Consider the following 27,997-nt stretch of genomic DNA (forward strand, 5'->3'; position numbering starts at 1 on the left):
TGTCTTCTGTAGAGATATGAGCTGTTACTGAATATCATGTCTCAAAAGCAGGGAAGAAAAGGAATAAATAGTTTCTCTTTTGTTCACAGAAGTCTTATAACGGTAAAGTAAGATTTAGAAGAAAAGAATATTTGAGTGTTGAGTTCTCAGTATCCTTGCCCACACGTCAGGAAGAATTTCATCTACATCTTTATCCCACTTCCTACCTCTAGCAGGAAACCTTGAATTAAATGTGCTCTTCACTTAATATATCCTTCACCTCTGCTTTGCTCTTTCTTTGCTTACTTTCAGTTTTTTGTAGTGTATTTTTTTTGAGATGCTACTTAGAGCTATTTAATCCAAGTAAAAATATATATGTATTTCAATAAGCTAGATGATTACTTGTACAAATAAAAGTAGTTTTTGCCTGTTCTGTTGTTGGATCATAGGTGAGAACAAAAGTAAAGTCACTATAGAATTTAATTGTTTTTGTTTTATTTTTATTTTAGATTTCTGTGTTTGAAAAGGGGAAGACACCTAAGATTATCAACCTAAGGGAAATACAAGATGACATGCAGACGTTGTATATAAATACAGCAGCCGATAGTTTTGAGTTCAAGGCTCATGTTGAAGGAGATGGTGTAGTGGAAGGGATTATCCGATATCACCCTTTTTTATATGATAGAGAAACGTATCCTGATGATCCATGCTTTCCATCAAGTATGTTAATCTGTTATCTTAGCTACAAAATGTGAAGTTGTGATTTAGGATAGTGATTTGTTTTCTTAACAATAATTCTTAGTTGGATTGTTGAGGTTAGATAAATTTAAAAACTTTTTTCCCTCATGCAAATCTTAAGTTATTAAAGTATTTATAATTTTTATAATTCTTAATTTTTGTGTATATTCATTTCTAGATGAATAAAGCAGTGGCTTTAAGAAAGATTATATATTCTTTTATCATAGATCTCTTCCTGAAGTGAATTTTTAGCTATGTACTGCATAGTAATCCTTTATATAGTCTCCATGTTGTCTTCCTGTTATCTTTGTAGGTATTTATAAAGTAGTTTTAAACTTTACTTAGTCATACTAGTTTTTTCTTTATGCTTTCTGATTTTTGCCTTGCTATAGAAAGGTATCTTATACCTCAAGATTATAAAAAAGATCCTGTGGGTTTTTTTCTTAATCATTTTATGTTTACATCTTTAACACATCTCTAATCTTTTTTGTGTGTGGGTTAACTTAATATTTTCCATGTGGGTTTCCAGTTTCCTAGCACCAATTATTGAACGTTATGATTTTTGTAATAGTTCAAATATCACTTTCATAATAATATAAAGTTCCCATAAGTGCATAGATCCGGATTTTTTACTATAAGGAATTGATCTAGTTTGTGTTTTTATTTATTTATTATAAATTTATTTGTTTATTTATTTATGGCTGTGTTGGGTCTTTGTTGCTGTGAGTGGGGGCTACTCTTTGTTGCGGTGTGCAGGCTTCTCACTGCGGTGGCTTCTCTTGTCGTGGAGCACAGGCTCTAGGTGCGTGGGCTTCAGTAGTTGTGGCATGTGGGCTCAGTAGTTGTGGCTCGCAGGCTCTAGAGTGCAGGCTCGGTAGTTGTGGCTCACGGGCTTAGTTGCTCTGCGGCATGTGGGATCTTCCTGGACCAGGGCTCGAACCTATGTGCCCCGCATTGGCAGGTGGAGTGCCACCACTGTGGCAACCACTGTACCACCAGGGAAGTCCCTATTTTGTGTTTTTATACATGAGTAATGATACTCTTGTCCTTTATACTGTATATTGATATCTGTAGGGCAAGACACTATTGTTCTTTTTAGAGAAAATTCTTAATGCTTAATCTTTTGCTCTTCTGGATAAACTTTGGAATCACTTTGTACTGTACTTTCACTTTAAAAAAATCCTAGTGGTATTATTGAGATTGCATTGAATTTTCATAGATTAACAGTATTAAATTTTCTCATTCAGAATAATTCTTTAGTATAGCCTTAGTATTGTGGGTTTTGGAACCAGATTTCCTGATTTGAATCCTATCTTTGCCGCTTTGTGTAAGCTTTGACAAAGTACCACCTGCCTCAGTATCTGTGAAGTTGGGGGGGTGATAATTCTTGCCTCATAGATGTGTTGTGAGGGTTGAATAAGAAACTGCTTCAAGTCCTCAGAATAGTGCCCGACTTTGTTTAGTAAGTGCTCATACATGTTATTACTCAGTGACCTTCCCTCCCGTGAAGTCTCTAGCATGTTTTTCATTTGCCATTTGTAATTTTTGCATGCTTATAGACAAAAAGATAAAGTTCTTCAAATGATGTCTTAAAATAATAGCCAGTAAGGTGAATGAGATCAGAGGGGTTCTCTAAGAGCAAGTGAAATGGTGTGATTGAAAGGAATATTTACTTGTGATGAACTTGTGAGGGTTTTTTTGGGAGAAGAAGGCTTTATTGGGGGTGGGGGGAATGACTTAATGCCAGAATAACTGAGGTATTACTATGTCAGGATCATAATGTTTGAATCTAATTTATCTAAATATATGAAAATGTATTACTAACAAACATAAAAATGTAGACAGTTGAGCTTTATAACATAGGTTATAATTCTAGCTGTATCATAAAGTAAACTTACATTCAGTGTTATTAATTTGTCCCAGCTAGGCAAACTTGCTGTTGCTCGATACTGTAGATTTTCCAGATGATTTTTATGTAAGTAAACTGGTTCTGACAGAGTTGTGAAGCTTGTGGTTTAGGTACAGGATTCAAGCTCCCATATTTATAAATAGGTTTTTTTTTTTTTTTTTTTTTTTTTTCTTTTGCTGTACGTGGGCCTCTCACTGTTGTGGCCTCTCCCCCTGCGGAGCACAGGCTCCGGACGCGCAGGCTCAGCAGCCATGGCTCACGGGACCAGCCGCTCCGCGGCATGTGAGATCCTCCCAGATCAGGGCACGAACCCGTGTCCCCTGCATCGTCAGGCGGACTCTCAACCACTGCGCCACCAGGGAAGCCCTATAAATAGGTTTTAAAGATTGCAGGCTCAGTAGCTACTATAGTACTCCTAACACAGATGGATTAGTTTGTAATCAATTATTGACTTTGTAATGAGAAACACTATTGGCAGTGTGGAACCACTTTGAAAATCTGCCTTTTTGAGGGCAAACAGAATAAAGCCACCTTTAGATTTTATAGAATGCAATGTTAAAGATCATAAGATTTTTTGTTACCGTTTCTCTGAAGTAGCTTTAACATTTCACTTACAGAAATTGATTTCCCAGTGGTAAAAATTGCGTATACTTTATAGCAATAAACATTTTGTTCCAATATTCCTTTGTTCTAGAATTAAAAGATGAAGATGATGATGATGACTGTTTCATACTTGAGAAAGCAGCAAGAGGGAAAAGACCTATTTTTGAATGTTTTTGGAATGGACGACTAATACCATATACATCTGTTGAAGAGTAAGTTCTGATTTTTGCTGAAATTATATTGTTTTGTGATCTAATCTTTTTACTAACTAATACTTTGTTCTGTTCAAGCTTTGACTGGTGTACTCCTCCTAAGAAGAGAGGGCTTGCACCGATTGAGTGCTACAATAGGATATCTGGTGCATTATTCACTAATGACAAATTCCAGGTCAGCACAAATAAACTGACCTTTATGGATCTTGAGCTAAAATTGAAAGATAAGAACACCCTTTTTACAAGGATTTTAAATGGACAGGTATGGTTTTAAGTATAAAATTTTGAATATTTGCAAGTGTTCTATTTTAAGTACAACAAAAGTCACTAGTAGTGTAGATTTGTACTGACAATTTGCATACTTTTCATTTTATTTAATCTGGAATATAAATTTTCATTCATGAGCATTTATGTGTTCACTCAAAAATTTCAAATTGATTAGATCTTGTTCAGGTAAAATTTACAGATCTTTTATCAGATCTTCATCAGTACCTTGACATAGTAAATAGAAGCTACAGAACCATGTCCATTTGATAAGAGCATATAAGAACAATTTTATCTAATACAAAAGCTGTGTTTATATATTAATAACCTAAATATGCAATTTTAATCTAATCTTGGGGGTGAAATTGAGGTAGAACTATGAAATACTTTGGGCTAAAAGGTGCTGTGAGATTGATCAGTATTAAAATCTACATTAATCAATAGAAAAAGAGTGATAAATTTTTTAAAAAGTAGGATAGAACTAGTGTACTTTTATTCTACCTAAGCACCTCAGAAACTTACTTGATGCTACTCTTTCAGTAGTTTAATGTTAAGTTGCCAAGAGATGGATGCATTTATTCTGAATTTAAAATTGCTTAAGCAATAACCACAATACATGACACACAGTATTTATAGTCAGTCATCCCTGCAACATGTTGAAATTCATTTTGCTCTTAATAAAAAGATACTGAGTCTTATATACTTTTATCGAATACAAGGGCTGTACATTGAAATACAGCATAAAAATTTGGTAGGCGGACTGTCACATTCCTAGTTAATAATTTTAATATTCTTGTCAAGATGACAAAGTGATAACAGTAATTTGCTGATTCAGGAAGGAGTTGGTACCTGGGAACAGATTAGGGGGAAGATTTCCTTGAAGATATATGCCATTTTTGAGTGTTTACAATGTACATGTTACTTCTTATTCAAATAACTTTTTAAAACCAAAAGTTTTTTTTTTTTAATGATTAACATACTGGCCCTTTGACTATAAGCTGCAAAAACTTAAGCTGAAATCAGTTTTAGTTTTGCCCCATTTTCATTTGGAAATGGTATATTGTGGAATAAGATATATAGGGGGAAATGAACTTCTATAACTTTATGCAAAGTCTTCTGTGAAAGCATGTTATGTAAAGATTATCTTCCCTACTCATTCTCCTAAGGATAGGCATTAAACAAGTATATAGCACCTTACGCTGGAATGTAAATCTCTATACTGTCTCCCATCAGGGTGAAGAATGATAAGCAATAGCACATTTTTTTCCTATATATTATTAGAAAACAATTTTTATTTTATGATTTATTTTCTGAATAAATATAGATATATAATACATAATTAAAAGGAAAGATGTGTTTTGCATAGCAATGATTGTCAACCTTTTTTTCACTATCACTTTATAATTTTTGACCTTTTCTCCCCCTAATCACTCCCCACAATGACATTTTAATACCATAGATATACCATACATATGTTTAAGTACTATATGTATTTAATTCTGTGGCTGATACATAAAAAGATATTTTTATTGCCCTATTTAGAATGTGCATCGTTCACAGTAAGAAGGCTTCCACTTACCCTTTTCACCTAATCAGCTAGTTCTCCTTATCCTAGGCAGCCAGTGTTTGTCATTTTTTGGTATATCCTAGGATTTAAAACAGGGAAGCAAATCTTTGTTGATATTGACCATTAAGACCTTGGACCCAAGGGTGTAGCAAAGATTTTTCTTTCTTTAGTAATGTCTTTGATAGAAATCTAAATTCATATGGGAGAAGGATCCAGCAAAATATTTTAGTCTTTTATTAGATTTTCTGGGGTGGGCAGGTATGTGAAAGGAAAAATGAAATGAATGAGAAGTGTCTGTGGTTGTATTTGTTTATTAGTAGCTATACTTCATAGAACATTTTAAAATTTTACAGGAGCAGCGAATGAAAATTGACAGAGAATTTGCTTTATGGCTGAAGGACTGTCATGAAAAGTATGACAAACAAATAAAATTTACACTTTTTAAAGGAATAATTACACGTCCTGATCTTCCTTCTAAAAAGCAGGGCCCCTGGGCGACTTATTCAGCAATAGAATGGGATGGAAAAATATACAAAGCAGGACAGCTGGTAAGTTTAACTTATTTTTAGATTTAATTTTTAGTAGAATTTGAAACTAAATTAGATGTATTAGAATTTATCAACAACCAAAAATAATATATTTACTCTTGGCTCCTCGGGAGCCAGAAAAGAACGAAAAGGCCAAACGGATTTTAATTACGTAATTTAACAGGACATTTTATAAAAAACTTGATTTTTGCCAAAGGCTCAATTAACAAGGTTTTTATTGTTTCTTGCACTAAACTTTACTCAAATGGAGAATTCCATTTTGTTTTTTTAATTGTGATATGGAGAAATTATTTTTCAGCAAATTTTTATTGAGTGCTGCTCGTGAGTTACTGTGCTATTGACTGCATTGTGGAGAATGCAGAGGTCTAGGGGATGTCCTTTGTCCTTCAGGCTGTTACAGCCTGAAAACAGAGATAACCTAAGCAGAATAATCATAGGTAAGAAGGGGGTAAGTGCTATGAAAAGAGAATGAATAGTGCTCATAGTTTAGGAGAGAATTTTCTGACTTCGGATTGGCCTCGGAGAAGAGGGTGAATCATGCAATTCTTTGTGCATGAAGTGGCATGTGTATGTAACTTGAAAGAGGTAAAGGCTCAGGTTTGCAGAGGTAATTATGAAGGTAATAAATGCACAAATGTGACACTCTCATCATCATATATCGAAAGCTTTGGAATCAGATGCGGTCACCTCGAAGTAGTGTGTGTAGCTACAGCTTGCTTTTCCAACATTCAGAGGTTAGGAAAACAAAGAGGAGGAGCTGACAAAGGAGAATTGAAAGGGATAAGGTAGTGAGATAGAAGGAAACCAGGAGAATAAGGTATTTGTTAAGAGTTACAAGGAGGGAGTGATCAGTTTTGTCAAATTCTGTGTGGTAGTCAAGTGAAACGCTTTCTCAGAGAAGATAATCTGAGCGCAGACGAAGACAGGTAAATGCAGGGAAACCGCAAGCAACAGAGTTGGGTTGCTGCAACCTATTGTGTGTGTGAGGAGAAATAGTTCAGAAATGAAATGAGGCTGGAAGGTAGGTTGGGTGTAAATTTTTGTTGTCCTTGTAGTTGGGAAGTTTTGAATTGGACTAATGGAAATTACCCTTAGATTTTTCAAGCTAAGTAAGGAGAAGAAATACATTATAGGCAAGTTTTGAGCTAATTTATTTGAAAGAAATGATAACTTTGTAAGTCACCGTTCACAGTCTGCAAGCAACATTTATGGGGGTTTGAGATAACTTGCCTTAATAATAATTGACTTGGAAGGCTTTGGGCATTTTAGACACATGCATAGCTATGACATTTTTGTATGAAGAAGCCACTGTGTCTTTTCAAAGATATGTTACAAATAAGTGGAGAACTTCACAAATATAACTTTATTAGAATGTTAGAATGCTTTTTTTGTTAATTTTTCTAATGATAGATGCTGAGTTTTCCCCTTGCATAAAGTAGTTCTGTTAAGTAATTGTTAAACCTGTTTTTCTAAAAGTAAATATTAATACTAAATCCTTGTTTTAAAACTAAATATTAGGTCAAGACAATCAAGACACTTCCTCTCTTTTATGGAAGCATTGTAAAATTTTTTCTTTATGGTGATCATGATGGAGAAGTATATGCTACAGGAGGAGAGGTTCAAATTGCAATGGTAAGACCCCCAGATAACAAAAAGTATTTCTTCAAAGTCTCTTGGTACTACTTTCTTTTACTTAATTGTTAAAATAAAGTTATGGTATTCTGTTTTGCCTCGTATTTGGCTTTTCCATTGGTTAAAGTAGTGGTAGCATGAATTTTTATGTTTCATATTTGATGTTTTTTAATAATCTATAGAACAACATCTGTGTGCCCAGTGTTTAATTAATGTTACATATATTATTGCTAGTTAACACAGTAATTTTGTAAAGTGCACATTTCATCCAAGGCCCACAAACATAAACCTTGGAGCCAGACTTCTATCTCAAAAATGAAAAACTTCAAAACTAGAACTGGTTTTATCCTGATACTATGCTCTTGTTAAAATTTGAGTGGCCTAAGGCCTATTTAATTAGGCCTAAGGAGTTTACATGAAAAATGGAAGTAAACACTGTGGTATAATGTAATAATAGCTATTATGATTTATATACTTAACTAGGGTAAAAATATGTTTCTTTGGAAGAAATGTTCTTGTTGCAGCTAAATTTAAATAGTTTTTTTTAAATGTTGGTGTAAATTTTATTTATTCAGGAACCTCAGGCACTGTATGATGAAATAAAAACTGTGCCAATTGCAAAGCTGGATAGGACAGTTGCTGAGAAAGCTGTGAAAAAATATGTAGAAGATGAAATGGCAAGGTAATTTACCTTTCAAGATGCATATGGTAAAAAAATAACAAGAAAAATCAAGAGGAATGGTCCTTTTAGCAGTTATTGTGTCGTTATGCTCTTCTATTTGGGCACTTGTAGTCTTAGATGTGTGTATTGTGACAAACTTCTTGCTGTTAAAAAAAACCTGAGAGCTCTCTGTTACAAAAACAGAATCCTGTATTTCATAGAAAAATGAGGAAATCTTATATCTACAGTGTCACTGTTATCAGCACTATGATTAAGTTTGTTAAAGAAAAAAAAAAACTTTGGCCTACAGCTAGAAGAAAATGGTAGTAACTGCTGAGAGGTAAAGATTAGTACAAAAGAAGTAAAAGGAAATCGAAAAATAAAACGGTTTGTGGCTCTTGTATAGCTAATGATGTAGTCATTTTGATTTCTACTGAATCTCACTGGTAATTCTTTTATTTGTAGAGTTTATCCTGTCTCCCAAAGGTAGCTTGTACTATAAATGAATAGAAAAATCTCAAAAAAAAAAGCACAGTTCCTGGCTGTTAACACCAGGAAATTTTGTCTTACTCTGTAGCCACAACAGTGGTTGAGGAGAAGGAAATGTTTACAGTATTAATCATACAGGATTTCAGATTTAACCTGTCAAAAAAAATTAGAAATAAATATTAAAATTTCTAGTAACTTTTATTTTTAAAAATAAGACCATAATTAACACAGTTCATGAATAATTAATATGCTGGTTTCATAATAGGCTCCCTGATAGATTGTCAGTAACTTGGCCTGAAGGAGATGAATTATTGCCAAATGAGATTAGGCCTGCTGGAACCCCCATTGGTATGTTTTTGGGTTTTTTGTGTGTGTGTGTCTGTTTTTAAATACTGAAAAAATGCTTTTCTTACATCTTACATTTCATAGTAAAAGACCATGAAAAATTAAAGTGCTGTGTGAAGACCTAGCAGATTCATCAGATTCTTTGGGTGTGACTCAGACATTCTTATTTTTAATTTTGGACTGATAGGTGCATTAAGAATTGAAATATTGAATAAAAAGGGGGAAGCAATGCAAAAGCTTCCAGGAACAAGTCATGGAGGGTCAAAGAAACTCCTGGTTGAGCTCAAAGTTATACTACACTGTAAGTATACAAACTAATTTGGATCTTTATTGTTGTTCTTAAATATATAACATATGTTTTAATATCTTTGTGTAATTATGAGCTAGCAATCTGATAGATAGTACATTTGTTTAAAGTTAGGAGTTTCAAAAGTGTGAATAATTCATATTAAAAAAACAAATGTTTTCTGAGGGTTTTTTTTTACATTTTATTCTGAATTTTCCTATGTAGGTAGCTGTGGGCTAAAATAAAGATATGATGTGCATACATGTAGTAGTTTGTACAATAGGAATTTTGATTGGATAATCCTTAAGATCCCTTCTAAATCAAAAATACTGTGTCTCTGAACCTATGGGCCAGAAGTACTTGTTTCAGATGAGAATCCTGGCCCACTCTTTGGTAAAGGAAAAGAACTGCATATTATTGCTCATCTTGTATTTTCCTAACTTGAATCACCTTGTTTGTTAACTTGTCTGTTGTTTTTTGTGTTTTTTAACATCTTTATTGGCATATAATTGCTTTACTATGGTGTGTTAGTTTCTGCTTTATAACAAAGTGAATCAGCTATACATATACATATGTTCTCATATCTCTTCCCTCTTGCGTCTACCTCCCTCCCACCCTCCCTATCCCTCCCCTCTAGGTGGTCACAAAGCACGGAGCTGATCTCCCTGTGCTATGCGGCTGCTTCCCACTAGCTATCTATTTTACATTTGGTAGTGTATGTATGTCCATGCCACTCTCTCACTTTGTCCCAGCTTACCCTTCCCCCTCCCTGTGTACTCAAGTCCATTCTCTACATCTGTGTCTTTATTCCTGTCCTGCCCCTAGCTTCTTCAGAACCTTTTTTTTTTTTCTTTTAAGATTCCATATATATGTGTTAGCATACGGTATTTGTTTTTCTTTCTGACTTATTACTTCACTCTGTATGACAGACTCTGGGTCCATCCACCTCACTACAAATAACTCAGTTTTGTTTCTTTTTATGGCTGAGTAATATTCCATTGTGTATATGTGCCACATCTTCTTTATCCATTCATCAGTCGATGGACACTTAGGTTGCTTCCATGTCCTGGCTATTGTGAATACAGCTGCAATGAACATTTTGGTACATGACTCTTTTTGAATTACGGTTTTCTTTGTCAGTTGTTTTTGTCTTGACTGCCTGAAAGTATTTTCAATTTATATTTTCAATAATTGTTCTATCACTATATATTGCATGTCTGTCCATGGATTTTAAAGATGTTTAAAGATGTTTTATTCACTATGCGTTTATTTCCAACATTTATAAACTAGTCAATGGTCATATATACTTTCATTGTATAAATGTCTTACTAGCCTCGGCAGCATTGAACAGTTTGACTAATTTTACTGCAGTACTCTTATTTTTGGCCTCTGTGACACTCTATTTTATATTTCTCCAACTTTTTTTGTTGGCTTAAAACAACATATGTTTATTATCTTACAGTTCTCTAGGTCATCCGTCCCAGGTGGACTTCACTGTGCTAAAATCAAAGTGTCAGCAGGATAGTGTTCCTTCTGGAGGTTCTAGGGAAGGCTCGCCTTTTCCACTTCTAGAAGCCACCCACATTCCTTGGCTTGTGGCCCTTTCCATCTTCAGAGCCAGCAGTGTAGCATCTTCCAGCCTCTCTGTGACTCTGACCCTCCTGCCTCTGTCTTATTTAAAAACAAAAACAAAAATACACACAGGCATACCTCATTTAATTGTGCTTTGCTTTATTGCCATTTGCAGATACTGCATTTTTTTACAGATTGAAGGTTTATGGAAACTCTGTGTTGAGCAAGTCTATTAATGCCATTTTCCCAATGGTATTTGCTCACTTAATGTCTCTGTGTCACATTTTGGTCATTCTGGCAACATTTCAAACTTTTTCATTATTTGTTACGGTGATCTGTGATTAGTGATATTTGATGTTATTACTACGACTTGCTGAAGGCTCAGATGAAGGTTAGCATTTTTTAGCAATAAAATACTTTTTAATTGAGATATGAACATTTTATTTTTTTAAAGAAATAATGCTCTTGCACACTCAGTAGACTACAGTATAGTATAAACATAACTTTTATATGCACTGGGAAACGAAAAAATTTATGTGATTTGCTTTATTGCGATACTTGTTTTGTTGTGGTGGTCTGAAGCCAAACCTGCAATATCTCTAAGGTCTGCCTGTATATATATATTTTTTTTAATTAGAAGATTTTTTTTTGTTAAAGTATATATAATTCAATTATTTTTTAAATGTACACTTTACTGTAGAGTGTTTCACATATTTGTTTCTTTGGAATGTCATTTAACTTGTTCCATTGTTTGATCTATTTCCTGAGGACTGGAAATTACCCCAAAAGCTTAAACAGATTTAGGTTCACCATTTTTTCCCCCCTAAAGCAAGAATCCATACTCCATAGCGAATCTGTGTTTCTTAGGGTATTACCTCAAGAGGCATTTGATGAGTGTAATTAATTGTCCTACTTTTAGTGCTGCTAAAATGGATTATTGAATTCACTTGGCTAATATGATTATAAAGTTCTCCTTTCATCCGTGATGTAATGGTTTCATCCATTAATGATTTTTGCTTAGTTATTTGGTATGCAAAATGGTGATCCCCTCATTCTTTTATTTCTTCCTAATTTATTATCCCAGTTTATTATCCTTCCTAGTTTATTTGTTAGTAATAAATTTCAGTTAGGGTCATTGGTTTACTCTGAAACACAGCTTTTATAGGAAAGGCAGTATAAAGGCTTAATCCTTTTTCTTTAATTGCAAATTACCAGTCAGGAATTGGTACAGTACTGTGGTGCTCAGAGGCTGTTTTTTTTGATTTTCATAAATGTGTTTTTCTGAATGTATGGGGTTTTATAGATTTGACATGCTTCCTTGATTTTGATGTGCCTTCATGTTTGCTCCTCTGTCCTCTTGATAAGACCCTTTTTTGTCTTTGATTTGAGCTTTCTTGCTTTCTGGCTCAAGACATCCTAGAATCTTCTTGTACATGTTTACCCTAAACCTCGATACACCCATTACTCTTTTTTTAACATCTTTAATGGAGTATAATTGCTTTAGTGGTGTGTTAGTTTCTGCTTTATAACAAAGTAAATCAGCTATACATATACATATATCCCCATATCTCCTCCCTCTTATGTCTCCCTCCCACCCTCCTTATCCCACCCCTCTAAGTGGTCACAAAGCACCGAGCTGATCTCCCTGTGCTGTGTGGCTGCTTCCCACTAGCTATCAGTTTTACATTTGGTAGTGTATATATGTACATGCTACTCTCTTTGTCCCAGCTCCTTTCAGTGGGGAATGGCATTTAGAGGCCTGAGTGTTAGGATTGCTCATGGCCACTGGGCGAAATTGTTTCTAAGCCTTTTCGATTGATAGCTAAACATGAATATTTTTGGAAAAAAAAAAAAATGAATTCATATCAATATTCTGAGTTTTTATTTAACCACTTTGATTTCATTTCTTTTATGTTGAAAATCTTGATTCTTAACAACATTAACAGTTAGTTACTGCTTTATCCTATAACATAGTTTCAAAATAGTGATACTTATAAAATTACTAATAGTACTATTAGATTAAATTTGACTTCTTTGAAGCGCTATTTGTCCTTAAAGTTATATATTCTAAAGTTGAAGTCAGTTGAAATAATTAAAAAAAAAATTTTAATATGGTCATATCGCCTACCTACATTTTGGTTTTGCTTATGAATTGCTTTATTTTAATTCTATTTTGGTAATATTTTAAGTCATGTAATTCCAAAGTCAAAAATAAATAACAAGGAATATTTCAGAGAAGTGATATCATCCTTCTATTTGTTTTCTTTCTTCTACTTTAGGTCTTGCTTTTTTCTCTTAATAGAGCACTAGGTCTTAGAGATTACTCTATGTAAATAAAGTATGCTATTTTCCTCTTGAAGAAAACTTTTAAAGAAATGATTTTCAATATCAAAAGAAAATTATTTCTATATTCTTTTGTTTGTGCCAGTTAAGCTTATTTACAGATACATTTTTAAGAATAGAACTAAAGGAATTTTAATCAGCTGAATGAATAAATTTTCATTATGCTATTGACTTGAATAGGATAGCTTTAGATTTTTCGAGGTTTCAAAACTACCTTAAAAAATGTATAGCAGGTAGACATTTGATGCCAGTGTGACATTTCTTATTCATGTTCTATATTTAATTTCTCAAAATATAAAATTTTTTTCTTTTATTAAGCTCCAAATGGAAATAAAGAAATCATTTCACATATTAGTCAACATGGAGGAAAATGGCCTTACTGGTTTAAAAAAATGGGTGAGTTGTTATTCTGAATGTTAAAAATTCTATCAGTATTACATTTACTTGAATTTTAATTTCTTCTTAATTTGTCCAGAAAATATTCAAAAGTTGGGGAATTATACATTGAAATTACAAGTTGTACTGAATGAAAGTAATGCAGACACTTATGCAGGAAGACCACTACCATCTAAAGCAATTAAATTTTCTGTCAAAGGTAAGCAAAACACCAATATGTAACTCTGTATGCTAAAGGTGGCATTTTAAATCAAGAGGAAAACAGGTGATTTAATAAAAGGTGTTTGACCAATTGTATAACCATCTTGGTCTTAGAATGGCTTTATAATTCTGCTTGGTAATCATATTCCTTATAAACTTTTGAAAGCATCATTGTTTTCTAGCTTCCCTTGTTACTGGTAGAGTCTAAAGTTATTCTGATTCCTAACTTTTGCATGTTAAACACCCTCCACTCCCAGTCCAACCGCCCCTATCCTCCCTCTTCCGCAATCCCCAGAAGTTTGGATAATTTTTTTGTGTGTGTGGGGGGTCCCAATTTCTGAAATTTTAAATTCTAGGGATTTTTCTTGAGTTACTTTGATTTCCTACTCTGTTTTTTCTTTCAACATCTAGTGTTAAGACGTTGGACCTCTTGACTGGTGTACTAATACTGTTTTTTTTGCTTTACATCTCTTGGTTTTATTTCTGTACTTTACAAGAGACTTCTTTAACATGATGTTCGACACTTGCTATTGAATTTTTCCTTTCTGCTATAATTTTTTTAGTTTCTGAAATATTCTCTGGTTATTCCCTTTTCAAAGTATTTTCTCCAACTTCATGGATTCAGTATCTATTAATTCTCTGAGGCTATTAATAATAGTGGCATTTTTTCTTGATGCTTTCAGACTTTGTTCATAGCTTGTTTCCTCCATGTTGCCTTTTTTCACGTCTGCTCTGGGTCCTTTCTATTAGATGCTCTCTTACATTATTAGTTATTTGCACACAGTTAAGAATAGAACATTCGAGAGTGTTTATATCATTTGGGGAGATTATGATAAGAGAATTCTAGATTTTTTTCTCTTTGGCTGTTCAGATTTCCCAGAGTGGAGTGTAAACACCTGGGTGCCAGCATTTAACATGTTTATTGGAGTATAATTGCTTTACAGTGGTGTGTTAGTTTCTGCTGTATAACAAAGTGAATCAGCTGTATGTATACATATATCCTCATATCTCCTCCCTCTTGCGTCTCCCTCCCACCCTCCCTATCCCACCCATCTAGGTGGACACAAAGCACTGAGCTGATCTCCCTGCGCTATGTGGCTGCTTCCCACTAGCTATCTATTTTACATTTGGTAGTGTATATATGTCCATGCCACTCTCTCACTTTGTCCCAGCTTACCCTTCCCCCTCCCCGTGTACTGAAGTCTATTCTCTATGTCTGTGTCTTTATTCTTGTCCTGCCCCGAGCTTCTTCAGAACCTTTTTTTTTTTTTAAGTTTCCATTTATATGTGTTAGCATACGGTATTTGTTTTTCTCTTTCTGACTTACTTCACTCTGTATGACAGACTCTAGGTCCATCCACCTCACTACAAATAACTCAATTTCGTTTCTTTTTATGGCTGAGTAATATTCCATTGTATATATGTACACATCTTCTTTATCCATCATCTGTTGGTGGACACTTAGGTTGCTTCCATGTCCTGGCTATTGTAAATAGAGCTGCAGTGAGCATTGTGGTACGTGACTCTTTTTGAATTATGGTTTTCTCAGGGTATATGCCCAGGAGTGGGATTGCTCATGTTCAGTATTGATCTTTCACTTGATTTTCCTATTTTCAGTAAACTGTAATGCTTTCAGTAGTGCTGTGTCCCTTACTCCTTGGACCAACTCTTAACCTTTCCTGGAGAAGAAACCTTCCAGATATTGCTGAAGATGAGGAAGGCAGTTGACTGGCTCTGTGTGTTGAGGGGTGGGGATCTGAGGAACTGTTTCTCAAACAAACTTGAACAAGTCTTCCTTTTTTATTTCAATTTCACTCCTACTTGATAGAGCCATTCTTGAGACTTTTGAGTGTTATATAGTGTGAATTAAATTGGCTCCCTGCTTGCTTTGTTGATGATTGAGGATTTGATTTCTTGAATCTTTCTGCTAAGTCAGTTATACTTGCCCATATATTCTCCAGCTTTCAAATTCTGTTACTGTTGTCTTTTTTCTTGTTCATTGTTTTTGTAGGTTTAGGCCTCTTTAAAAAAAATCTCTGTAGTGCCACATTTTTATGGGGTTTTAGAGAGCTGATTTAAGTGCCTGTGATTACCTTGCCTTCTCTAATCAGACAACCACCTTGGGGAGTGTTCCTTTTTGTACATACAGATCTATCATGTTCTTTAAATACACCTGTGGAACATTCTACAGTATGGACATGCTGTAGTTTAGCAGTTTTCTTTGATGAACATTTCAGGTGTTTCCAAGTTTTTGGCTGTTACAAATCACATTCCTATATGGAAAAAAATTATGATGCTTTGTGTACAAGTGCTTGAATATCTCTAGAGTGGATACCAAGAAGTAGAATTGCCAAGCTGCAGTGTGTGTGCTTTAACATTTTATACATATTTACTGTCAGGTTGCCCTCCCAAAAGGTTTTGTACCCTCATCAACAGACTGAGGGTTCCTGTTTCCCTATGCTCATTCCTGGCTAACCTGTATTATAATATTTAGCCTAGTTGGTGGTTACATTATTTAATTATTAGGTTGTGTACCTCTTCTAGCCTTTATTGGATATTGTCATCTGTGAAAACCTGTTCCTTTACTATGCCTATTTCATTTTATTTTTAATTTTTTAAAATTTATTTTATTTACTTTTGGCTGTGCTGGGTCTTTGCTGCTGCTGTGCACGGGCTTTCTCTAGTTGCACGGAGCGAGGGCTACTCTTCATTGTGGTGCGCAGGCTTCTCACTGCAGTTGCTTCTCTTGTTGTGGAGCACGGGCTCTAGGCGTGCCGGCTTCAGTAGTTGTGACACTTGGACTCAGCGGTCATGGCTCACAGGCTCTAGAGTGCAGGCTCAGTAGTTGTGGTGCATGGGCTTAGTTGCTCTGCGGCATGTGGGATCTTCCCAGACCAGGGATCAATCCCGTGTCCCCTGCATTGGCAGGCGGATTCTTAACCAGTGTGTCACCAGGGAAGTGCCTACTATGCCTATTTTAATAGTGTAAAGCTGTAGTTCTCAAATTTAAGTTTTACCTGAACCACCTGCTGGGCTTACTAAACTGCAGACTGGTGGGCCTCACTCCTGGAGTTTCTGACTCAGTAGGATGATGTGAGCCCTCGAATTGGCATTTCTATTAATTTCCCAGGGGATGACTTGAAACTATTGTCTTTATAGGAAGTTTTAATGTATTGTGGATTTTAATCCTTTATTGCATACGTTGCAAGTATTTTCTCATATAGAGCTTCTCTGTTAACTTTGTATCTAATAAAATATTTTTTTTTTTTTTTTTTTTTTTTTTTTTTTGCGGTACGCGGGCTTCTCACTGTTGTGGCCTCTCCCATTGCGGAGCACAGGCTCCAAACGGGCAGGCTCAGCGGCCATGGCTCACAGGCCTAGCCGCTCCGCGGCATGTGGGATCCTCCCAGACCGGGGCACGAACCCATGTCCCCTGCATCGGCAGGCGGACTCTCAACCACTGCGCCACCAGGGAAGCCCTAATAAAATATTTTGAACTTTATCAAATACATCGTTGTATAGCTGTTGAGTATTGTGTTTTGCCTTAGTTTTTCCTATGATAAAATTATAAACATATTCCTTTATTATATTCGAAAATTTCATAGTTTAAAAACACATTTATCTCTATCTCTAGACTTTTATACATGGTGTGAGATAAAGTTGTAACTTTATTATTTTCAGAGGTGGATTATAGATATAATTTATATAAACTTTGCACAGATTTAAAATGCCATCTTTATTGTAGTCTAATCTTCCATGTATATAATGGATGTTTCTACCTACAATGAATCTTCTGACCGATGAATTTTCTTTTCATGTTTATTTTTTTTTTATTAAGAGGGTAAACCAGAGAAATTTTTATGTGGTCTTTTGGATCTTCCTTTTCGTGTTGGAGTCCCATTCAATATCCCTCTGCAGTTTCAGGATGAATTTGGTCATACTAGTCAACTATCAACTGATATTCAGCCAGTTTTTGAAGCAAGGTAATCTGAGTTTTCATATTTGCTAAGTATTCACTTTTTTCTTTTTTTAGCTTAAATTATTTATGTTCGGTTAACTTCAGATTTATTATTTAAAATGCTTAGTGGATATTTTATGATATCTGGGGGATTTGTTTAGTCCCAGTCTATTCTCTGTGGCTGTAGTGTCATACATACATTACCTCAATAAAGTTTGTTTTGACTGAATTTACTGTTACAGTTGTTTGGGTGAGACTGATATAGTTCTGTCTTAGTCCATTTCTTTTTGCAAGTATAATATGACTTCTCCTGGCAATTTTATAAACCATACCATGTTTATTTTGTTGTTTACTTAGAAATTATGGCCATTTAAACTTAGTGGTTACCTACTGGTAGGTTTTTAACCTGCTAATAAAATTTATTTTGGTTTGCTTTTAAAACCATAGCAATAAAGTTTACACTTTCCATGGAAATTTGGTCCTTCCTTAGAATTTGCCTTTACTTAATAGCTCTATAGAGTGACATGATTGGCTTATATTAAAAAATAGCCCTGAAAAACAATGTGTCCAGTTATATAATTGAGGATGTTCATTGTTTTCCATTACCTTTTTTTGAGGTGCCTAGGAAGAATTCTTGTTTTCCAAATTTCTGCCAAATTTGTCGTTTTTGGAGACACTGGTTTTTTTTTTGGCTGCGCTGCGAGGCATGCAGGATCATACCTTAACCAGGGATTGAACCCCGTGCCCCCTGCAGCGGGAGCGCAGTTTTAACCGCTAGACTGCCGGGGAAGTCCCTGGGCCCACGTTTTAATGTATGCTTTTGCTATTGCTGTGTACTTTTTTCCCCTGTTGTTGTAATTGTTCACTCTTTTAATCATTTGACTACGTACTGTATTCCAGGCATTTGCCAGCTGGAGATACAGAAGTGAATAAGAGCATAGTATTTGCCTTCTAGAAGCTCACAGACTAGTTTAGTGTCCAGATTTATACCATGGTTAAGTTCCTGAAAAACAAAACAGTTACAAAAAATATTGAAAATGAGTTGCAAAAAGTGATTTTGACATACTATATTCATTTGAATATTAAACCATAATGGAAGAGTTGAATACTTAAGCATCTATGTGCTTAATAAGAAACACTAAAAGTAATGTCTAGTCACAAATGGAAAATATTTGTGCATTAGTTGACCCCTGTTTTCAATTAAACTTCCTTCTTATCCTTGATAGGACATTCTTACACACAAAGTCTCTATCACACATACATACTGGTAATTAAGATTTGGGGCTTAAAAAAAAATCTTGGTGGCCTGGCTATGTGAATTTACCTTCAGTAAATTTGTTTGTTTTTTTCTCAGTGTTAACTAAATTAAACAAAAAATCATTCACACATATAGCCTAAAGAATCAAATAGTTGGATGAGGTTTATATAAAAAAAGAGTAATTCCTCTGCCCTCTCCACCCCACCCACAATCGACTTCTCAGAACCACTTTCAGCTTTCTTACTTGAATGTTTTGGTACCTATTGCACATATCTAAGTAACTTTATATTGTTACTTCTTGATTCTTCAGTTTTAAGCATTATCTCTTGACTTATGGAAGATGAGGACACACTCTCTTGTTGCCACTTACATTACAAATAAACGTCCTTCCTAGTCCCACATTCTTCATTAAAGTTGTATTCTGGCTTGATCAGTATTTAGTGCTTGCTTTATTATGATTACGTAAGCGCTAATTACTTTCTTCATTGCACAACTGTTGTTCTTTTTTTCTTTGCTAAGTAACTCTGCCAGTTGCCTGGTGTCTTCTCAAGATGCTTGGTACATAGATAACCTATCAGTTTCATTTTTTTTTCTCTATTTATTTTTGGCTGCATTGAGTCTTCGTTGCTACATGTGGGCTTTCTCTAGTTGCGGCGAGTGGGGGCTACTCTTCGTTGCGGTGCGTGGACTTCTTATTGTGGTGGCTTCTCTTGTTGTGGAGTATGGGCTCTAGGCACATGGGCTTCAGTAGTTGTGGTACACAGGCTCAGTAGTTGTGGCTCACGGACCTAGTTGCTCCACGACATGTGGGATCTTCGGAGACCAGAGCTCGAACCCATGTCCCCTGCAAGGGCAGGCGGATTCTTAGTCACTGCACCACCAGCGAAGTCCCTCAGTTTCATACTCTTGTAGACATCTTTCTTGGAACTTTGCCATGTGCTCTGGTCTGGATCAGTTGTTCTTACGCTCGTTACATTTGTCCTTCTGTGATCTTCCTTCACCTTCATCCTGGGAATACCCTTTGTCTTTTGTGTTGGGGAAATATAGTAAAAACAAAACCTACTGTCAAGCTAGAAAACTTCTTCACAAAGGTAGAAGAGAAAGAAGACAATTTTGTGATTGAATAATCAGTAAACCAGAATGTGATTCTCATCACAATCTGATAGAGATTGCAAGGAAGGAAATCTTACTCTGTTAACATGGGTAAGTGAATAAAATATATCACATTCATGTTTTCAAGAAAAATTGCTAAGTATCTTTATGACTGGGAGTAGAGTTTGCAATTTGGAGTCAATTGATCAGGAGTTAGGCCCAGGAAACTGGGAGATAGGGGTTTACCTTTATTGATGATTAAATTTCATAGAGTTTGCTCTCAGGTCCTTGAGGAAACATTCCTGAATTTGTGAGATTGTTAAGTAGCTTATTTTATTTAGCATTTAACCTTCCCTGCGTCTCCAATTTTGAAAGAATCCCTTGTCCTTTACCTTCTGCTGGAGTACATTATTCACTAGTTTCCTAAGAAAGGATTTACATGTAAGATAAAATTATTGCTCTGAAAATGTCTGTATTCTACTTGATTGATTGAATTGAAAGTTGGACACTACTTTCCATCGAAATTATAAAAACATTGCTCCATTTTTGCCTTTTAGCTTCTACTGTTGCTGATAAATTTAAACTTGTTATGATTAACTTTCCTTTTTATGTTTCCTACGTATTCTGTCTGGAAGCTTATAGGGACCCACTTTTAATTCTCAACAGGGCAGAATTTTATAATGGTACATCTTTGTATAGGTCTCTTCATTATTTGAAGTACTTCATTTTCTACCTTGCATCATCATGGTTGTCTCTTTTTTTTGACGGGGGGGGATCCTTATTTATTTGATGATGTACCTTTGGGACTGGTTCTCTGATTTTCCTAATTTTTCCATTTTTCTTAATCTTTCTGTGTTTTTTTTTTTACTTTTGGACAGACTTTCTCAATTTTATGTTTATATCTTTCCATTGAGTTTTTCCTTTTGCTGTATTTTTAATTTCCAAGTGTTCTTCCTGGTTCTCCGAATGTTCTTTTGTAGATTCTGTTTTTGTTTTATGAATGTAATACTTTTTTTTTTTTTTTGCTGATAAATAAATGGTAGTTTTTTTTAAAAAGTTACCTACACTGATAATGTTTATTGTCTCCAAGTTAGTTGCTTTTTATTTGTTGGATTTTGATCTCTTTCTTCATATATCTGGTTAATCTTTGGTCATCTGCTTTTATATCTGATGGAGAACTAAAATGCACATAGGAGATCCTGAGAGTTTGGGAGAGGCTGTTGAGTATGAACTCCACTACAGGATGATCTGTCTGTAACATTTTGTTGGGGGAAATCCTGTTGTATCTTGAGGTCTTTTTCTTGGGCTCGGTAGTTTGCTCAAAGAACAATCTTTAGTCTCTTGCCTGGAGGGGAATAATTTGGCTGTCCAGGTTCCTAGCCAGTCCAGGAGCAAGACTAGGGTAGGAATGGGAATGAAAAGGTCTCAGTATCCACATGCGGTCCGTTCAGGATTACCCTTGTATTCTTTTTAGTATTTTACCCTTTCCTGCGACTTACTTTTTGTGCCCAGGTTCACAGATTCTCTGCTTAAACCTTTTCAGAGAATAATTTTCCAGTCATCTGCCAGAGGTGGAGAGGGGAGATCTGGGGATCGAAATTTTAATCAAGCCCCCCCCTTTTTTTTTTTTGACCTTTCTTTTTGGCCCTGCTTCTAGGGGTACCTAGTAACACCAGTTCCTTAATGGTACCTGGGAATTCTGTGGTATATATTGGTTTTGAGCTTCTTCCATTGCTGTTTCACAGTTCAGTTTTCTTGGGACGATACTAGGTCATTTGCCACTTGTCTGTCCTTTTTTCTAGCAGATAATTTCTATTGTCCTTGTCTCTTCTTTCATACCTCCCATATCTTTGCCTTTAAAAGTAAATAAAAGGAATCCCTTTGTTCTTATATTAGTGAGGCTTTAAGAGATAGTGAAAGTAGATGTCTGTGGTTAATGTCCATCTTTCTCAGGGAGTTTATTTTACCTTACACGCCTCTTTACAGCTTTTTTCAAACAAGCCATGTTATTTAATTTTTACAGCTTATTCAGATGATATCTAAATATTTAATTTCATTCTTCAGAAAAATTAGGTCTTTTCTCCGTCATGGTATATCTTTCCTCCTTTTTTATCACCTTACCCCTTACAGAGTAAAATGTTGACACTGTAAGTATCTACAGGTGGTCAGAGGTGGTTTAGGAATCACATTACTCATAGTAGTAGATTAGAGGGTCTCAGTATACATTCTAGCAAGGCTACATTAGCACAAGGCTGCACTTAATTATTTGGACTTTATCTAAAATTGCCATTCAGTTTAATAGGTGCCAGAAAGTCTCTAAAATCCCTGTGGGTGAAGGATTTGAAAGAATCCAGGACAAAGTCTGTAGACATCTTTAAGCCTGACCGATTTGGATGTTTCATTTTCTTTGGCCTGTATACATGGTCTAGCATTTCATTGTTTCCTACCTTGTATCTTTACTCACTGCATGAATGGTATCACTTATTAATACTTGTTGGATCATTTTTCTTTGTAAAAATCTCATGGGAATTTGCTTCTGTTCATTTATTTCTCTCTTTTAAAAAAATACAATTTTATTAGAAAAATGAATTAAAAATGAGAATGTCATATGAGAAGACAAACACATTTGCAGCGGGAATTCCCTGGCAGTCCAGTGGTTAGGACTTCGTGTTCTCACTGCTGAGGGCCCGGGTTCAGTCCCTGGTCAGGGAACTAAGATCCTGCAAGCCATGTGGCACAGCTAGAAAAAAAAAAAGAAAGAAAAGAGAAAAGAACATTTGCAGCTTATTTGTAGGTAATGGAGGGAAAGTTAAAAAATAATTTATTTTTTCCAGTGGTTTATCTTTACATTATGAAGAAATAACCAATGGCCCAAATTGTGTCATTCGAGGTGTTACAGCTAAGGGCCCTGTAAACTCTTGTCAAGGCAAGGTAAGCATTGTACATACATGTTATAATGCATGTTATTTCTTATATGGTAAAAATGAAATTGGAAATTTAAAATTGAATAACCTATTTTTGTGACAAGATGACAGTAATGTCAGGTTCTTAGGAATTAATCAGGATCATGTCACCTGACATACCATTACCATTTACATCTCTTGAGAAGACCAGCATATTTGCTGCTGTTGTTTGTTAAACGTTTATGAATTAAATATTTTCAGCTGTCTTCATTTTCATTCCAGTCTTTTTGCATTCAAAGCCGTTTACAACAGTTATCTAGTACTATGTTGCTTCTTTTTTCTCTGTAAGTTTTTCCATTTTTCAATGTTTTTCTTAGAATAGGAACAAAAATATGAGAAACTTTAGCTCACTTCTGTAAAAGTATTCGGTTTGGTATTTGGATAAGGGAAGTGTTTTGGGAGGAATAAGGTTAGAGATAGTAAAGACAAACTCCAATAAGGTAATTTTTCAGTTAAGTATATAAAGTAGCTAATAGATTAATATGACTAATGTGAACACTGTGGCTAGTAACTTAAGTATTATGTTACTTTTTTTCCATTGTATCATTACCTTCAATATATATTTTAAAAATTTTCCCTATCAAAATAATGTTTAAAATAGAGCATGTGAGTTTAAGTACTGTATACTGTACTGCATTGTATAACCTAGTCAAATTAAAGAGCAAGTTCTGTACATCTTTCTGAATTAAGCTTTTTCTGGAAAAAGAACTTGAAATGCGTGGAAAATTTGACTTTAGTAAGATAAACTTGCTAAAAAGATTTCTAGATTTTAAAAACCTTCTTATTTTGAAATAATTATGTTTTACAGAAGAGTTTCAGAGATGGTATAGAGAGTTCCCATATACTCTTCACCCAGCTTCCTCTACTAACATCTTATACAACTATTATATATTTATCCAAACTAAGAAGTTAACATTGATATAATACTATTAACAAAACTCTGGGCTTTAACATTTTCCCAGTTTTTCCACAATTATTTTTCTATTCCAGGATCTAATCTAGAACACTGCATTGTTTTTAGATATGTCTAGATATTGGGTTCTTTCCATTTCACTACTTTCCACATTTTTTATAGTGCCCATCCTAATTCTGATAATTATTCAGAGGTTATGCCTTTTGAATTCAAAGATAGTATTATCTATAAAGAAGGCAATATAAATCAGTTTTTTCACCTGCATCTCTTTCATACATATATATGATAATTTTAGTCAATATAAATTTGCTGAGTAGATTTCTATAATGGTATGAAAATGAAAAGCAAAAAGTAAATCAGAATTGAGGTAGTAAATTACTTAAGTATTTATTTAGGACTTGAATTTAATTAAAATAATTTTTCCAACAGAATTTTAATCTGAAGGTTATTTTTCCGGGTTTAAAAGAAGACTCACAGTTTCTGAAAATTACATTACTGCCAGGTAATATTACTTTAAGAAATATTCCTAATTACCTTTTAAATAATATTCTTATGATAAAATATAATGACACTTATAAAGGTGAAGTGTTTTTTTGGTTTGGTTATGGTACAAATCTTGAAAATACATTGAATGACAAACATAGTGCTAACGGAAATGACCAGTTAAAAATAAAAGACAGGAAAACGTTTAGAAAGACTTGAGTGAAGTTCTAAAAATAATCTTGGGAGAAAAATGTGAATATTGAAACTATATTGGGGAACTGTTCTTAAGGATATACTAATTAGACTTACGTTAGAACTGGATCTGTCTTTTTTCTGATATAACTAAATAACATTTTAAGAAGGAAAGTTTCTTATGCTTTTATGTTGTTAATTTGAATAATGATTTATCAACTCGTAAATGAAGTTGCAGTAAAGTTAGGGTAGAAAAAGCCAGCTAATTTGAGAATCAGTCTATTGTGGAGGTTCAAAGAGTATATTCTAGCATCGGCCCTTCTGCGTTTGAATTTAAGCTCTGACACTTACCAGTGAGGTACACTTGTTCTGTGCCTCGGTTTTCTCATGTGTAAAATGAGATAATACGTAATTCACAGGGTTTTTGTGAGGATTAAATGAGTTAATATGGGCAGCCCTTACTTTGCATGGTTTCGGTGGTAACTCAGTGGAGGATACACTTCCAATATGCATGAGTTCTCATTAACACAGTACTGTGCAGAGTGAGAAGTGCATATGCTGTACAACACCTAGAACAGGACTTGTTATGAAAGTTTTAGCTCTAATATTAATAATACTGTGATCATATCTTTGTCCATATATGACCTTTTTTTACTGGTTTTAATGAAAAGAAACAAAATAGCTATTTCCTTTCACAAATTCGTGTAGTTTGAGCTTTCCCTGAGGCATGAATTGATTTAGAAGTAAAGATTGGCCCATTGGTAGAAGTATAAGAAAAAATTGTTACGTGTTAATACTCACTTACAATGCTTTTATTTTAAGAGGTTAGCTAAAACGTATGGATTACTCAAATCTACTCAAAGGAAATTCTTATTAACCAGATAGTTCTAATATTTTTTTAGAATTTGCGAGTAAATGTGGTAAAGTAGGAAGTGGGACTGTGTAGTGATAATGGTCAAGAGGTTTCAAATTACAAAATTAGGATCTAACCTGAGTCTGCCATTTAGTAGCCATGTGACCTGGACAGAATACTTTATCTCTCTGGGTCCCAGTTTCCTCATCCATAAAATGGGGATAATAATATTACCTTCTTGATCAAGATCATTGTAAGGATTCTGAGAACAGAGTTGGCATATGGTAAAAACACTGTTCTTTGATATAACTGTTCTTTGTAAACTTGTGTTCCCATTATTTAGCATAAATTGTATTTTAAAATATCAGTGTTTATAGGGCACATCAGGTCATCTTGCTGCAGAAATAGAAACCCTCTTTTATTAGTTTAGAGGAAACTTGTGGTGCAGCTTGCTTAGGATATCAAAGTGTTGTGGGCAGTCTAACAAGTAAGTTATCTGGTTATGTCATTATATGAACTGATCCTTTGAACAAAATTACCTGAGACAGGTATGTAGTGTGCCTGAGAAATCAGTCTCATTGTGTAAAGTTAAAAGTAGTAAATAAAAAAGTAGTTTAATAAACTTTTATTTTTATTCTTGAATACTTTTTTCCAGGATCTTTTTAGTATTTCACGTTTGGGTGATTTCTAACGTGAGTTATCACCATGTCTTAGCTTGTTACATAAAACTAAGTCTAGACATCAAACATTTTAATATAATTGAGACCACTCTCATGATGTATAGAATATATGCATTTGGGGGATAGAAATGATTAAACATGGATATTTCTTTTTTCTCTCTTGGCATTATTTAAAAGATATTAAAACTTGAAATGTTAAAAGCTGTTTCTTTTGCTGTTTTAACATTTCAGTTTTAGAAACCTGAATCTCTATTTTATTATATAATTTTCTGGTAGGTCCCCCTCATCGATTGAAAGTGAAACCTGATTCTGAAATTTTAGTTATAGAAAATGGAACAGCTTTCCCATTTCAGGTAGAAGTTTTGGATGAATCAGACAATATAACAGCACAACCAAAATTGATTGTTCATTGTAAGGTAAGCTGTTATAAGAATATGTAGATTTTGAGTCCCGTGGTACTAAATGGAAATCACTAAATCACTATATCTTTTGGCTCCTTCATAGTAAGCCTTATATTATATCTAGATTGTATAATGATTATTCCATGGAGAAATTTTTGGGCTATCTCATTGTCAATAGTTTTCAGCATCCCTAAGCCAGTAATGATGCCAGCTGTGCCAAGTATTGGACTACAGATTCCTCTCTTCTCCTTCCTTAGTCCATCCTCCTCATTTCAGATGAAGTATTTAATTTATGAGTAGGATGATGGAAATATCCTTTAGGATTGGGAATGGATGGATAAATGAATATGAGTAAAAGAGCACAAAAAGGAAAGGAAAACCCAAATAGGTGGTGTTAAAAAAAGAAAGAATAATGGTTGAGGAAGTTGGTTTTTCTTCCAAAATCAACAAATTTTACCTAGAATTGTAGAAACTTACTCTTTTCATTCAGAAATTGTCTAGTATATTAGTGAATTATATTTATAGTTTTCTAATTTATAGCCGGAAATAGTAGCTGTACTAAATTGTTTGAAAATTTAAATAACAGTTATTGAATAATAAGTTACATTTGATTGAGGTCTTAAATTATTTTGTATGCTTCCCATAGTTTTCAGGTGCTCCAAACCTTCCACTCTATGTTGTGGATTGCAGTAGTTCTGGAACCAGTATTTTGTCAGGACCAGCAATTCAAGTTCAGAATATCAAAAAAGACCAGACGCTTAAAGCAAAAATTGAAATACCTGTAAGTTGTTACTGTTATTCATTGGTATTATATTGAGTCTTTATACAAATATTCTTTAACAGCTTTATAATATTTTATGTAAAGTTGTTTGACTTTTTAAAATGAGATATTTGTGATTCTTCTGGCCAGAGGGAAGAAAAGGCAAAAATGAAATGGTATAGTAAATAACATTTTGTATCAAATATTAGTAATTTTCTTGATCAAACCTTTTATAATATCTATAGCTATTATTGATTACATGTTCCTAAAATTTATTTTTTCCTATATTAAAATGTGACAATTATCAGTTCTATTTTATTCTCTTATTTCTTACAGTTTACACTTGTTTGTTAGAAAGTTTGGTAAATGTCCCTATGGAACCACTACTGAAGGAAGGATATATGAACATTTAATATGTGTGTATAATTAACAAAATAAATACATGGTTTTTCAGTAGTGTTTTCCTATAAAGAGATGCTGTGTTAATGTGCCAGTAGGATACTGGTTATTGGATATACATCATGGCTGAAGGTGAAGCCAGCCTAGAGAAGGACAGGCAGTTGATATAAGCATTTGGTTTCCTAAGATTGCTAAATGGGATAACAAATACTTATACAAGTAAAATACCTAAATGTGATTTCTTCATAATTGATACGGTTAGTAGATGATAAATTACCCGATCAGTTGATTAACCAATGT

The 27,997-nt window shown here is 34.3% G+C and overlaps 1 protein-coding gene across 2 annotated transcripts in view; it reads left to right on the forward strand.

Moving 5' to 3' along the window:
* SMCHD1 (structural maintenance of chromosomes flexible hinge domain containing 1) overlaps nt 1-27,997 on the forward strand; it is a 130,011-nt gene that overhangs the window by 39,324 nt on the left and 62,690 nt on the right. For both annotated transcript variants that reach the window (XM_032602494.1, XM_032602495.1), the window contains 15 exons: nt 489-699; nt 3,321-3,441; nt 3,520-3,703; nt 5,626-5,820; nt 7,339-7,452; nt 8,028-8,134; nt 8,868-8,950; nt 9,135-9,248; nt 13,467-13,544; nt 13,624-13,743; nt 17,584-17,728; nt 22,888-22,984; nt 24,359-24,431; nt 26,414-26,553; nt 27,185-27,319. In XM_032602494.1, the coding sequence (XP_032458385.1) occupies nt 489-699; nt 3,321-3,441; nt 3,520-3,703; nt 5,626-5,820; nt 7,339-7,452; nt 8,028-8,134; nt 8,868-8,950; nt 9,135-9,248; nt 13,467-13,544; nt 13,624-13,743; nt 17,584-17,728; nt 22,888-22,984; nt 24,359-24,431; nt 26,414-26,553; nt 27,185-27,319 (1,917 nt within the window). The remainder of the gene's footprint in view (nt 1-488; nt 700-3,320; nt 3,442-3,519; nt 3,704-5,625; nt 5,821-7,338; nt 7,453-8,027; nt 8,135-8,867; nt 8,951-9,134; nt 9,249-13,466; nt 13,545-13,623; nt 13,744-17,583; nt 17,729-22,887; nt 22,985-24,358; nt 24,432-26,413; nt 26,554-27,184; nt 27,320-27,997) is intronic.

Source organism: Phocoena sinus, chromosome 14 (genome assembly GCF_008692025.1).
Source record: "Phocoena sinus isolate mPhoSin1 chromosome 14, mPhoSin1.pri, whole genome shotgun sequence".
Lineage (NCBI taxonomy): Eukaryota > Metazoa > Chordata > Mammalia > Artiodactyla > Phocoenidae > Phocoena > Phocoena sinus.